Raw genomic sequence first — 15,237 nt, 5'->3', positions numbered from 1 at the left:
TATGAGCTCATCTGTTAACACAGCTACTTGACACCTTTCCCCTATTCTCCAGTGCCTTTGCTCTGCTCTTGGCTACTAGTGCCTAAGGGTATGTCTACACTGCAGTGTAAACCCAGAGTTAGTAGAACTTGAGTTAGCAGACTCTGGATTTGTTAACCTAGGACATTAGTGTCTACATGCATTTGTAACCTCAGGTTAGGAATTGCTGAACCCTGGGTTCAATCAGATAGCTACATGAGTCCAAAACCTTGTCCCTTTCATCTATATTCAATTCATATTAGTACAAAGCATGAACGGAAACTGAGGCATGCATAAGAATAAAAAATATTACCAGAATTTCTGCATTTTAACAATGGCTGCAGTTGCTCAGCTGTCATTCAAGTACCTCCTGCTTACCAGAATAATGATGTTGCAGGTCCTGAGGTGTTTTCAAGGAGACTGAGATTTCTGAAATTATTTTTAAAGGATCATTATGTTAATTATTGTAGCAGAGATAAATGCATGATTTTGAATTTATTCCCTTCACGTTTGTCATGAAACAGATTAATCAGAATTACTGGCTCAGCATTCTAAAGAGAGGAATCACTAATTGACGTTAAGTATGTTATAATGTATGGTATGTTGGCAGTTTTCAGTTATCAATTTAATATAGCCATCTGACTTATTTATACAAGGAAATGAAGGGAGACTAGCAATATTAACCTCAAGGACATGTCGTTTCTCTAAGCCAATTACACCTCTGGGATGTTAAAAGCACTTTGCTGTCCATCATGCTTCACAGAATCCCAAAGGCATGATTTTTGCAACTCTATACCAGTCATTAAGCATTCTATTAACTGTACTATTACATTGAAATTATAATAATACAGGTCCATTAACCCATGACATCTAAAATGCTGTAAAAATATAAACAAGCAATTTATTGGCAAAATTAATTTAAAGAGACACTGTCAGGTCAAATTTGGTCCCAAATCTATGCTTTATAAAACAAGCTTTTACATTACCTAAGACTAATAGAATGTTTCCATTATATATTTTAGTTCATTTTGTTCCAGTGAAAAAGGAAGTTTACTTACCTTATAGTAACTGGAGTTCTGTGTATTCACCATGAGTGCACATGCTCTCTATGTGCTCAGGATCAGCAATACTTTATATTTGGAAAAGATGGTATAAGATGGATCTGTAATAAGGGCCTCAAGTTTGCCTATCTTTCTGATTGAGGTGATAACCATGAGGAGAGCTATCTTCATTGATAAACATAATAGGAAGCAGGAGGCCAAAGTTTGAACAGTGAGTTCCTTTAGGTACAGAGAACCAGGTTCAGACTCCTAGCCAGCACTGACCTTGACACCACCGGGAATGTTCCCATTATGCATTTTTTTTTAAAATTGTTGTAGGATGGGTAAAAATTGAACATTTTTTCCACTGTGGGATGGAAAGCATTAAAGGCTGTGAGACATACTCACTGTGAACTCAGTGAGAAACCCAAAGATTTTAAGGAGAGAAGATAGCCAAATGGAAGCTCTTTTTCCTTTGGTACCATGAACATCTATTGTTCCCAAAAGATGTTGGAATTTTGTTTATCCTGGACTATGTAACACATCCTTGTGGCAGGCTTCCTGCTATTGAGGAAGATGGCTCAACCTTCTTCAAGCAGGATCTCTCTAACCCCATTGCCCATCCAAAAGCCACGCTTGCAGATGGAGAGGTGCGGGGTTGGGATTATTGGGTCTGTCCCCATTCTGTGACAGTAGACTTGGTAATGTCTGTAAGTGAGTGCATGGATGGGAGGTCACCTGGAGAGCCATCGTAACTCAAAACTGCTTCAGCCACTAAGGAGTTATTAAGATTACTGTCACTTTGATTTTCCTGAGGATGCATGGTAGGAGGGAGATGGGAGGAAAGGCATACATCAGTGGATCTGACCACTGTATTAGGAAGGCATGCTCTCTGAAGCTGCATCCCTGTGCGTTGCAAGAACAGTCAATTCTTGTTTGCCTGAGTTGGCAAAGAGGTCCCAAGGTGGGAATTGCCACTGAAGACAAATCCGTTGTGCCATGGATTAGTGGTATTTCCATTCATGGCTCTCATGAAAATGCCTGATGAGGCTGTATGTTAAGGAGTTCATTATCCATGGTAGGTGCGCTACCAAGAGGGTGATTGGACTGTGGAAGTACCAATTTCATATCTGTGCCACCTCCCTGCAGTGTGGTGTGGACCTGGCTCCCCCCCTCTTTATATAGTAAACCAGGGGTTGGCAACCTTTCAGAAGCGGTGTGCTGCGTCTTCATTTATTCACTCTAATTTAAGGTTTCATATGCCAGTAATACATTTTAATGTTTTTAGAAGGTCTCCTTCTATAAGTCTATAATATATAATTAAACTATTGTTGTATGTAAAGTAAATAAGGTTTTAAAAATGTTTAAGAAGCTTCATTTAAAATTAAATTAAAATGCAGAGTCCCCCAGACTGGTGGCCAGGACTTGGGCAGTGTGAGTGCCACCGAAAATCAGCTTGCAGGCCGTCTTTGGCACGCATGCCATAGGTTGCCTACTCCTGTAGTAAACCATGGTCATATTGTTTGACCTGACTTTTATGAGTGAATCGGATGAAAGGCAGGGATTGCTGACATGCTCTGTGTACTGCTCATAGCTGATGTGGCACATGGACTCTTGTGGCACCCAGGAACCCTGAGCTGTGTGGTTGTCCAGGATATGCAGAGATTGCCAGGTCCTTGAGCAGTGCTAGAGGAAAACTTGCTGGAGTCTCTGTTATGGAATCTGTCAATGCAGGCTTGGCCATGTGGGGTGGTACTGCCAGTGCAAATGGTGAGCACTCTTTATAGTCCTTGTGCACTTTAGTAGTTGGTTCTGGAGCACAGGAAGTGCCTGGTACCATCGATGCCTGCGTGCATTACCCTGGAGCTCCAAGCACTCCAACTCTGAGGTGTGGAATGCAAATTTGACCCACTTCTTAGGAGGGTGCCTCTGCTTAGCCTCATCATGCTTCCACATCACAGAGCCTTTGGGCCTGGTAGAGGAGTCCACCACCACTGACAGGGCACAGCTCAGCAGCTCTGGCCAATGAGGCAAGGAATGATCTGACTGCTGTCTCATGGCAAGTACCATCTCATGCCAATGGAGTCTGAACTCCTAAGGGCTGGTCTACACTACAGGGGAAAATCAATCTTAGATACGCAACTTCAGCTACGTGAATAACGTAGCTGAAGTCGAAGTATCTAAGATCGAATTACTCACCGTCCTCACAGCGCAGGATCGATGTCCGTGGCTCCCCCTGTCGATTCCGCAACTCCGTTCGGGTTGGTGGAGTTACGGAATCGATATAAGCGCGTTCGGGGATCGATATATCGTGTCTAGATGAGACGCAATATATCGATCCCCGAGCAATCGATTGCTACCCGCCGATACGGCGGGTAGTGAAGACGTACCCTTAGACTGCCTAATCCATGGGACAAAACAGTGGCAGATCTCACACTTCAATGTGACATGTGATTCCCTTGGGCAATAGAGGCAGTTCTGCAGGTCACTCACCAGAAAGACCTGGGGGCTGGGAAGGCAACGCTTGAAGCCTGACACCTTGGGGATAAATGCCCAGGCTTTGGGGGAATAACAGGAGGAAACCTCCCAAACCCCAATAACTAACTACACTAAGACTTATAAGTAGCTAGAGTATTTACAACAGTAGAGTTTTGAACAAGCTATGGCATATAGGCAAAGGAGAGTTCGGTCCCAGACCATGAGCAGTAGAAGAGAAACTGAAGAGGTGGTTGCTGTGTGGTGCCACTTATGCCCTTGCTTTGCAATACAAGTTGACATAGCAGCAGACCCACATACACTGCTACTGAAAAAATTCTGTTCCGGGTGCACAGACCCTGTGCAGACCCAGAGTGAATACCCATAGGGACCAACACTTTAAGAAAAACAATTACTTGGCTGCACTGATGGGACACTGTCAACTTGAAATTCATATTTGCCTACAATTTTTCTACTACTGTTTTGTACAAACAATTTTTGTACAATTATAATTGAAAGAAGTGTGCCAAAAATGGTTAATTTTTTTACTTTACTATTTGACAGCACATTTCCACAGTTGTTGTGACGCTGAAGATCATTCAGCAAGTTCTGCCAACAGCAGCAGAGTTGAAACTGAAACTGAAGTCACAGCAGGCAAGATAGGAAGGAGAGGGAGCATTCAAAATATTTGGTGTTGTTTTTGACCAGTGGTAGTGGAGACTTCCCAAAAATGGGGGGGGCCAGGAACCCCGGCCCCCACTCCCTCTGTGTCCCCATCCCTGCCCCCGCCGGGCCGGAAGTCAGATTGGGCCGAGGAGCTGTGGACTCTCAACCTGCCCAAGGTGAGGGGGCCAAGAGCAGTTCCCGGCCCATGTCCCCACCCCCAGAGTCCGCTGCCCAGGGTGGGTGGAGGGTCTGTGCTCTGCACAGCTTCCTGAGCAGCTCTTAGCCCAACCCAGCTTTAGCTGGGGAGGCGGGGCCTCGGAGCCGTTGCTGCAGCCCGGCCATGGTAAGAGCCACCAGGGACGCAATGGGGAGCCACAGACCCTCCATTTGCCCTGGGTGGGGGGCCTGCTAGGTGAGGACATGGGCCAGGGGCTGCTCTCACCCCCCACCCTGGGCAGGTGGAGGGTCCATGGCAGCCCACAGCTGCCCGGGCTCCCCAACCAGGCTCCAGTTGCCAGCCTGGCTGGAGGGCAGGACCTTGGAGGGGAGAAAAGTGGATGGGCCAGGCGCCTCCATTTTCAAAAAGTAGGAGGGCCATGGCCCCCTGCCTCCCACCCCCTGTTCTGGCAGCCCATTCTTGATTCCAACCAAAAATTCTCTTGTAATGATAGGAGGACTCAAAATATCTTGAAAACCATTTTAAGGAATTAAAAGCCAGTCTGCTCTTCGAGAAACTTGCATTTTTTAAAATAAGCAGTTGCAACAAAATTCAGCTTGACAGTGTCTCTTTAATATGTGACTGTAGCATCTGCAGCCCAAATACCCATTGTATTACCCACTGTGAACATAAACTTGACTAAAAAAGGCTACATACAAAAGTTCTACGTTTATTGGACAAAGTCATCCTTCAGATTCTTGAGTGAATATCAGAGAAGTTTGAAAATGTATTTACCATCTCTGACATTGAACTCCTGCACTGACAATGCCACAGTGGACCTGATCCTTCAATGAGAGTTCCACATGTAGAGGAAGTGCAGAACTGACCCCAATACCACTTACCCGAGAGATGGCTGCAACCATGACTGTGCTTAGAAACACTCATTGTAATCAGAAATGTTATGCTAGACTGAACCATCAGATATATGTCAAGCTTCCTATTTAACCCAATGGAACTCTCTTGCTCCTTCAAGTTAGGGTAACCAACAGTCCAAAATTCACGAGTCTCATTTTAAGTACAGCACAGTTAATTCCTGCTGAAAAGTGTGTGATATTTTATATTGCTGGGCTGAGCAAAATCGATGGACATTTCTTTTAGCATGGGGGAAACATATCACATTATTTGTAGTTAACTGTAAAGATACAATTCTTTCTGGTGGGTATCAATTATTGTTAACCCTCTTCCTGTTTACCTTCCATGCTTACAATGGAATCACTTCTCCTCGGGTTATGTATTTCAGAATTGTGAAAGTAGGATTTACAAATAAGAATTAAAGACAAGTAATCAATAAAAAACTTACTGTCGATGCCTTTTGAACTTCTCAACCTGTTTTAGAATCAAGCATAGGAAATTATGCTTCAAACTTTTCTGTGATTAAACAAGTAATAACATGAAAGAATTTGAACAATGTGAATTCAAACTCACAAAGATTTAAACTCACTTTATAAAACACAAGAATCACTAGCATAAAGTTGTTTTTGCTTTGACATACAGCTGATCACTTTGTTGTGCTTGCAATTCTGGGTCACTGTCTTCTTTAGATAACAACAATATTGTTTAAAGAGCACTTCAATCAGATATGAGTGGTGGATGGGTGGATTGTTTGTTTGCTTTTTAATTTTAACCTACGTTTTGATGTGCTGGCTAGTATGTGTCCCACTGCCCACTACCGGAAGAAATCAGACATGCTCAATTTTTTGCAGTTGCCTTGCACTTTATTAGCTGATCTTTAGGGAGGCTATACTGTAAACCCTACTGCTACTGATATTTAACAGTCTCTGTTGCTTCAAGTTAGGGTAATCAGAGAGCAAGTGTGAAAAATCGGGACAGGGGGTGGGGGAGTAATAGGTACCTATAGAAGACAAAGCCTCAAATATCGGGACTGTCCCTATAAAATTGGCACATCTGGTCACCCTACCTCAAGCTGATGTAAGCTTTTTGCTTGAGGGAGGAGGAAAGACGACAAAAGATTATGGGCATGATTCTCCTCTCACACAGGAATAAATTAAGAGTAATTCTACTGAAGTCAGACCAGTGTAAGTGACAGCAGAATCAGGACCTGTGAGTCCATTTCTCAGTTTAGCATGTATGCAGGGTGTCTACTGCCTGCAAGTATGCCACAATGGACTGTTAAAAAGAATGGTATTTTTTTCTCCCATGTTGAAATCGCATGGAATGTGGCAATTGTTTTGTGCCTTTTATTTATTTTATCAGGGATGTTATTAAGTAGTGGGGATGTATGCTGCAGTGATGAACTCGAGAGAGAGAGAGGGAGAAAGAGAAGCACACACAAAAGTATCCCAAATATTAAGATAATTATCAAGCAAGCTGCAAAAACATCCAAGAGGTTTGAAGAAATAAACAAGAAAACTGAAGACACTTTTCAAGCTAGTATGATTTTATTTCACTTTGATCAAAGCTTAACCACCACCAAAATCTCTTTATAGAAAGCAAGCCAAATATTTTGCAAATGCAGACAGACTTATTGCCAATGCAGAGTTGATAGAAAGGATTTTAATCAGAGAATGACAGCCTTTCATGATTTTTGTTATTTTAAAAAGAAACATACAATTTATGCAGCAGAAGCAAATGTTGCCTTTCATACTCTAGATTAGAATAAGTAGTTAAGATGCTGTGGTGACTGAATGAGAAAATTAGAAAGTACTGGGATAAAAAAAAAGATAGAAGTATCGATGTTCTTTCTAAAATTAGAAGTTATATTGGAATTGTTAACCTTTTATAATTAAACAATAAACCTTTATTTTATTGAAAAAAGTCTATTGCCTGAATCCTTCATTTTACGTATGCACAAATTCCTCATGCTCACTGTGCTATAGAACTAAAATGAAAATCTGCAATATCTACAGAACTAGCTTACAATAGAGTCTACTTTTGTAGGTATGTGGCAAGTATCTTAAAATAGTTAGGAATACATACGAGGAATTCCTGCTCAGATTATTCTTCCTGGTGGTCCCAATCATGCTATTACTCAAATCCTGAGAAGAAGAAAAATGATGTTACGGGTACGTTCTATATATCACTGTCCTACGTACATAATCAGAGCAACTCATAAAGCTTCCAATCCTGCAAACACATATACATGTACTTAATTGGACTACCATGAGTGGTTCCACAGAAATCTAAGGGTTTCATAGCACTATTAAACCTACACTGATTTCGAACATGAAATTGTCCTAGTTACAATTTTCCATAGAATCTCCATGCATTTAGGTAGATAGTAGAATAATTTAAGTGATCCAGCTATATCAGACTGCACTGTGGAAAAATTCTAAGTGTATGTGGAAGGATTTTGCAGTTTAAAAACTATTAGGGAATTTCTCTTTATAGCAGAAAAATGAAATATAAATATTTCATGGATAAGTTCTTTAAAATATGTCCCACAGTGTTATACAAGAAGGGGCGACAATTGGGGGATTTGCTTAACAAAAGCTTATGTTCAAATACATTTGTTAGTCTCTAAGGTGACGCAAGTACTCCTGTTCTTTTTACTGTGTCTCAGTTTTCCCTATGTGCTGCATGTTTAACGAGCTGGTGGGAGAGGGTGTTGGTTGTTACAGAGGACCAAGTGAGACCTCGTCTAGCTGCCTGGACCTCAGACAATGGCTTGGACACAGTGGAACTTAGCAACTGGTGATCAGGAGGCCCACCCCATCTTGGAAGCCAGATGGGTTTTTCCAGTGAAAGAACAAAGGGCAGAAGAGAGAAGGTCCAAGTGATCTGGTTGTCCAGGAAAGAATACAGAAGATGAAGGAAGGGCTTTCGGGGAAGGTGATATAAGGACGTTGGCTGGAAAGAAGTTGCTTCTGGATTGGTACAAAGAGCAGCCTGAGCCCACCTGGATGCTGGACAGGCCCAGATGGACGATGCTGAAATTTTCTATGTTAGATGCCCTAAGAACTTTCTGTGCTGTGTTCAGATAAACCCTTCTTTTTCATATTGACTGAGAGTGACTGTAATCTAGAGATTGGGGTTTTATTACTGTGTCAGGATGTGGAGGCCCCGGGGTTCCAGAGTGAATAGACTCCCTGAGGGGTCTCACAGAGAGATATAGGCATGCTGAAGGCTCAAAGGTGCTGTTCCAAGAGGTGGTAGAGCCCAAGGCTTATTGCACCAGAGGGTGACTCCTGAGACAGGCTGTCAAACTGAAGAGGCTTCCTCCCGGGGACCATACAGAGCTGAGAGAGCATGGGTCCCTGTAAGGCCATGACACAAAGAAAATACATCACACATCTAACAGTTTGAAGCACCACGCATGGTGTATTTTTAAGAACTTTGGAGTTTGTCAATATGATATTTAGATTTCATATGTTTCATTTTGGTCAGTGAAAGGTTCTTAGTCCCTTTAATAGTGCAAAACCTTCCAGCTACATCAGGGAAAATACTCCTATAGGACAATCTAACTTTGGGATATCCTCACGTATTAGTCAGATATGTCAATATTCCTCTGAAAAATCTGACCAAGATAAATTCCTTTCCCTAAAAAAAGAGTGCACCAGGATTCAAATAAAAAGATCAGAGACAAGCTTTTAAGACAAACTAGATAAAACTAATCTTTAAATATTACCTTAAATCTAGTTTTAAAATTAACTAGCTCAGATGTTCTCCCATGTTTTAATCCAGGAGATTACCTTTTGCATGAAAGTTCCTCTGGTAACAGGTCACCTCCCCACCCAAAATCCATTGGTTTGTTCTCAAAATGTTTAATCTTGTTAGGCATAAGGAAAGACCTGGGGACCAATGATGATCCACAGATTGGTCTGAGAAGCATTGACCCAGGGAAAGCTCATTTCTTAAAAATAGATTATGCCCTGTTTTAAAGATTTATTGTCCAATTGACTTAATTCCAAAATTAATTTTTTACAGAATCTAGGATCAGTATAAATGTTTCTATAATTTCTTTTTCTTCAATATAAAAATCTTTTGTTTAAATTTAAACTTGCTCTGTTGTGTTTGGAACTCAAAACTCCAATACTCTGATACTACAGGAAAGTCAAACCGTGAAACTGACTAGAAACAAAGGTTTGACTATCTAGTCTACTTTCATTGCCACCACTGAGAACAGCCTAGCTCCATCTTCTTTGGAACCCCTCTTCAGGTAGTTGAAGGCTGTTATCAAATCCCCCCTCCCTCTTCTGTTCTGCAGACTAAACAAGCCCAGTTCCCTGAGCCTCTCCTCATAAATCATGTTCCCCAGCCCCCTGATCATTTTCATTGCCTTCCAGGGGGGCTCTCTCCAATTTGTCCACATCCTTTCTATAGTAGGGGGCCCAAAACCGGATGCAATACTCCAGATGCGGCCTCACCAGTGCTGAATAGAGGGGAATAATCACTTCCCTCAATCTGCTGGCAGTGCTCCTGCTAATACAGCCCAATATGCCATTAGCCTTTTTGGCAACAAGGGCACACTGCTGACTCATATCCAGCTTCTCATCCACTGTAATCCCCAGGTCCTTTTCTGAAGAACTGCCACTTAGCCAGTCTGTCATATAAGGTTGCAAATCAGTTCTGATCAATCATAATTTTTTGAAGACAGAGATTAAGAAAACCACACTAAATACAGTAGGAATCACCTTTGCACTAGAACAAATATTTAACTCTCACTTTGCATACAATAAATATTGTCACCTAATAGTTAAAGGTGAACTTGCCAAAGGTTGCCTTAGTTCTCTAATCAACTCTGCTCACACATTCAACATCAGACTGTGTATTTGCTTAATGGCCTAGAGAATTATTAATAAATGCTCACCTTTCTGATTATCATCTTCACACACACTCCCATTTCATGATTCACTAGTTTAATATCCTACTTTATTAATTGTTGCTAAGTGTTAATAGCTGTTAAGTATTCATTTACTACCACAGATGTTCCCTGCCAGCATGAAATGAAATTTTGCACACATCAAATGGCGTCTCGTTAGACAGAAGCTCAGCTGATGAAAATCAGTGTAGATCTATGGAAGCCACAATAATTTATATGAAGATTTGGCCCATGAGATATCCTCAGGTCTTACCTCTTGAGACTGCCTCAGAGAGTCACAGATTTGCAAAGAGTGCCTACCAGTTTCTTGATTTTTCATTTTCTGATGCATATAACTGAGACGTTCCAAACCTAATCAAGAAAGTAATCAGAGAAAATATATTTCTAAAACTGAAATGAAAAGCATTATTACTGTAAAATAAACACCATAAAATATCTGTATGATGTATTACTCTAGAAGCCAACAATATAAAAGCAACAATGGAATTTCACAAAACTGAAGTAGATTGTTCCCACTGTTAGCCTACAGGTTCCAATAGCCCAGGCCTTCTCATATTGTGATCTGTACAGCACCAGTGCTCCATGGTGCTTTTCCTGGTGGTCTGCAAAACGTAATCTAAGAGCTGTGTAGAGACAGAGTCAGGAGATAAAGTGATCTGTGGGAGGATCTCACTCTTAAAATGAGGTCTGTATAAGGTATAACAGTGATTCTCTAGCTCTTTCAAGAATCTGAAATGTCATTCCTTAGAACTTGACCTAGACCTGAAGAAGAGCTCTGTGTAGCTCAGAAGCTTGTCTCTCTCAAGAGAAGTTGGTCAAGTTAAAGATGTTACCTCACCCACCTTCTGTCTCTAATATCCTGAGACCAACGTGGCTACAGCTACACTGGACACACTACTTAGAATTTATCACTCAAATACAGGTGACATAAATTTACTTCTCAGTGGAGAATGTATTCTGAGCAATGACATTGAGTAATCTAAGAATTTATGGCCAATTATGCTGCAAATGGAAAATGGACGGTTGGTACATCAAATGGATTAAAATTACCAAAAACCAGCTAACCTACCAATGTATACAGTATCATAATAATACCTATGACCATAAACCTCTTCAAAAATTACCAATAGCAGCTAGACTGTGCTTGTATAGTGAGATGCTGTGATACTCCAGAAATTTCCCAAGCCAGGAATCATGCCTCACAGAGACACAGTTCCATTCCCTAATCCCTGTTTAGTCCTAAACAATAGTAATCTGCTACAGTACAACAATAGCGAGTTACTACCCTAACTCCTAGAAGAGCTCAGCTGTGGTGGCCAGCAAACTGGAGGAAGATGGATCCCAGGCTCCACTCACTCCACGCTTCTGTCTACCCATTCCTTTGAGTGAATGAGTATGTGTAGTGTCTGCTCACATTCTGACCCTATAATTTGCCTCCTGAGGTGATAGTGATCGATGACACTTTAGGCTCATGAACTGTTACTGGTTTATTCAGGAGTTCTGAGCTTCATCAGCTGAAGAATGTTACATACTTAGCTGATTGAAATTAGATACAGTTAGCCAGTTCTTGTTGTATTTGTCTTCACCCAAGAAACAGCTTTCTGCTGGTTCTGAGCTCATATGGGTGCTCTGGGGACAACCATCCACTGTAATCACCTGGCATGGGACAGAAAAAATTGTACTCAATATTATAAGACAAGCAGCTCTGCAGCTCCTATGTGGCGTGATTCTTAGAATCATTGCAAGAGGAATACCAACAATAATTATTTTTTACTTGCATAAGGTCTCAAAATGCTTTACAAACAATGTGAAATGTGTCTCAAAATACCTCTATGAGAAAGACAAGTACAGCATACCCTTAGTTATCCTAACCTCCCCTATCCAAACATCCCTGGAATGCCCCTGGTGCCCTGTTTCAGATTTCAGACCTTCAGAAAAAATGATGCTCAAGTAATAGAAGTGGTTTATCAGCTTTGCCCAAGGCCAAACAATTGAACAGGGGCAGTGCAGGGACAAGGAAGAGCAGAGGCTGTGAGGGAAGCAAAGCTGGCTGAAGTGCTTATATGGTAAAGCAATTCCACACATAATATTTTGTGGAACAGCAGGAAGGAACTTGAAGGTTTTGGTGTCCTGTGGGTCTTTCAGATAACTCAGGTTACACTGTATTATTCTTCCCTCACTATAGGTTGGTAAACTGAAACACAGAGAATTGATCAATATTAGCTGGCAAGTGACAGGGCAGAGGATGAAACCTAGGGTTTTCTCTCTCCTAGATTCCAGCTCTAGCCACTATGAAATACAATAATTGAGAAAAAATATATTCTGTATTTGCTACATGTTACAGAAAACACATTGCACATGTATAGAAAACGTTACAAAGCTGGTCAGCTGATATTTAAAATGAAAGTCCTGCGACGACTTAATACACAATTTTTAAAATATAATTGTTTATCATGCTGTCTAGTGATGAGAATAATCACTTCAGGGTTCTATTCATAACTCTGCTAAGGCTGCACAATAAGCCATTATTAAGTAAATGAGTTAAACCTTCCTCTGCCTCAGTTTTTTCATCACTAAAATGGGGATAACCAATCTCCCGCTCACAAAGATGCTGGGAATCTGTTTGTAAAAAAATACTGATGCACTCCACATTCCCTTAAAAAGCAACTAGGACTCAGGGAATGGGGGCATTGGGTTGCTGTGGGTCAGAGGCAAAGAAGGGGCTTTTCTTTTTTTCTGTGCAGGTTCCCATCAGAAAAGCTTGGATCTTGACTGTCAGCAGCTGGTGGCATGATTGAAGCTGCTCCTTTCTTCTGTCCCAGCCGTTATTCAAGTGCACCCTCCCAAACCCTGGCCTTAATCAGGAAGTGAGGACAGAGTCTTTACTACACAAAACTGATCTAGGGCCTGATCTTGCACCCTTTGAAGTCAATGGAAACCTCTCACTGACTTCAGTGGTTGCAGGATTGAGCCACTAAACATTATAAATAAAGAGAATTGAAACAAAAACAAAGCAAGACAATAGATTTGGGATTAATTATTTAGGGGCTTTCCAATTTGGTCATGACTGCAGTACTTTTCCAGGGCTAAAACCCCAGTGGGCGTTAATGCTAATTTTACTATCCCCTACTACAATATTGTCACTAAAGAGCTACCAAGGCATATTAAGAACATGGCATTCAGCTTACACCTGCACCTACCGGCACCTGAAGCGTTTTTTGTTTCTTCTTCTCCTTCTGGGATTGTCTGTCTCTGTTCTGTTGTTTTGCTTCTGTCCACACAGACGGGATCAACTCAGCAAATTTTGATAGCTCTGAGAGTAAAGAAAAACAAAATTGAATTATTATACAACAGAGATTTGATTAGAAAGTGAAGGTTCGATAAATAATATTAAACTGAAGAATAGTCTCCATCCTTTCCCCCATGCAGTTCCCCAAACCTCAGTGAAAGATGCTATCATAATATAATATTTTGATATTCTACCTTTGGTTTTGCAGGTCTTCCCCACTTTCTCTCCCTTGCAGGATTGAAAGCTGCTGCTCTTGTGGAAAGTCCAGTCTCTCTTGAGTGGGTTGATCCAGAAGATGGTGCTATGCTGGCACATGGGCTCAGGCTCTGAGGTGTCACTGTCATATCCTGATTTGTCTGAGTTGTAGGAGAAGGATTTTGATGCTTTGATCTGGACATGCTGTGGAGTTCCACGGGTGCAGTTGCAGTCACTGTTACAGGTGGAATGCATGCACGATTGCTGTCTTTTCTCACTGCATAAAATTCCTTTTTCATCCCCTTCAGAGAACCCCCAGTTCACATAACCACCTCTGGTTTCCTCACTGGGGTTGTGTGAGGGCACTAATGTCTCCCTGTCAGTGGCAGATGGCTGAGGACTCACAGAGTGCTCCACCACAATCCCATTATCCTTCTCAGATGGTAACTGAATAATGGAGTCCCATTGTGTCTCTTGGCAATTTTTTGCCTTTTTTTCAGTGAGATTAGTACTCTGCAAATTTTGGAGCAATACAGTGCTACCGTGGTTATTTTGTTGCTTAGCTGCCAACTCATCTCGCCTGTTCTTGGCAGGAGTGCTTGGAAGGGACAAATTCAAGTGGACCTCTTCAGTGGAAGCAGCTCCCTGATGTGGGACCAAGAGGAACTGTCCATATCCAGGGGTTGATTTACTCTCAGAGGATACCCCAGAAGTGGGTGTGTCACTTTCTATTTCTTGATTTTTCTGGATGCCTGCTATCTTCTTGTCCTTGTAGTCCTCAGTTTCAACAGTGTGGCTATGGCGCTCTGATGACCATTGACTTCTTGCCAAGTTCCTTAGAAGGGAAGGAGGCATGCTGTAGTAGTTGTAATTCTTATCATTCAAACATTCCAAACTGCTCAAAGTCTTTGAATACATGGCATTATTCCAGCTATGTGGCAGTTTCCTACAGGCTCGGTGCTTTGTCTCAGCCAGCAGGGCCTCTTCTACCTGCAACGTATCTACAGCAGAAATGACTTTTAGGGTATCAACAGTCAAGGCAGAGAGGTCCTGCAGGTGTCCTAGCTGGCTGTCCAGGGAAAGCAAAGAGTCTTTGATGTAGAACACCTTCTCATGCACTTCCTTCAGCAGCAAAAACATCTCCTCCACTCTAGGGGAAACACACCCATATTAAAAAAATAAAGCAGAAATCTTTGTATTATTTTATTTCTTTATTCAAAATGATGAATGAAAACATTAACACACAGAAAATCTTTACCATTCTCTAATTAAAACAATCCACTCCTATTTTTCTACCATGATTTCCATCTGATAATAAAACTAACCTGATTCATGATCTACATTCAGAATTACTGGGCTAAAAGCTAGAAAGCCTAAAATGAATTTTACACTGGCTTTTCCCTGGGGGGTAAATCTACTCTAATAATTAACACTATCAAATTAACCACCACTCCCTAGCACAAAGCTAATGATCATGGAGAACAAGAGAGCACTGGAAAAGATGGGTAAATTGCTTGTGAGTCTTTGGAGGTCTCTTTCTTTCTTGTGAAAAAAAATA

The 15,237-nt window shown here is 41.5% G+C and overlaps 1 protein-coding gene across 2 annotated transcripts in view; it reads right to left on the bottom strand.

Annotated features, from left to right (window-relative positions):
* TRPM6 (transient receptor potential cation channel subfamily M member 6) overlaps window positions 1–15,237 on the bottom strand; it is an 82,756-nt gene that overhangs the window by 19,653 nt on the left and 47,866 nt on the right. For both annotated transcript variants that reach the window (XM_030567350.1, XM_030567351.1), the window contains 7 exons: window positions 13,679–14,829; window positions 13,396–13,508; window positions 11,728–11,851; window positions 10,449–10,546; window positions 7,354–7,412; window positions 5,717–5,742; window positions 397–447 (listed from right to left, as the gene is read on the bottom strand). In XM_030567350.1, the coding sequence (XP_030423210.1) occupies window positions 397–447; window positions 5,717–5,742; window positions 7,354–7,412; window positions 10,449–10,546; window positions 11,728–11,851; window positions 13,396–13,508; window positions 13,679–14,829 (1,622 nt within the window). The remainder of the gene's footprint in view (window positions 1–396; window positions 448–5,716; window positions 5,743–7,353; window positions 7,413–10,448; window positions 10,547–11,727; window positions 11,852–13,395; window positions 13,509–13,678; window positions 14,830–15,237) is intronic.

This window comes from Gopherus evgoodei, chromosome 6, assembly GCF_007399415.2.
Source record: "Gopherus evgoodei ecotype Sinaloan lineage chromosome 6, rGopEvg1_v1.p, whole genome shotgun sequence".
Lineage (NCBI taxonomy): Eukaryota > Metazoa > Chordata > Testudines > Testudinidae > Gopherus > Gopherus evgoodei.
The sequence above is the reverse complement of the archived record's forward strand: the minus strand, read 5'-3'. Positions and strand labels throughout refer to the sequence as shown.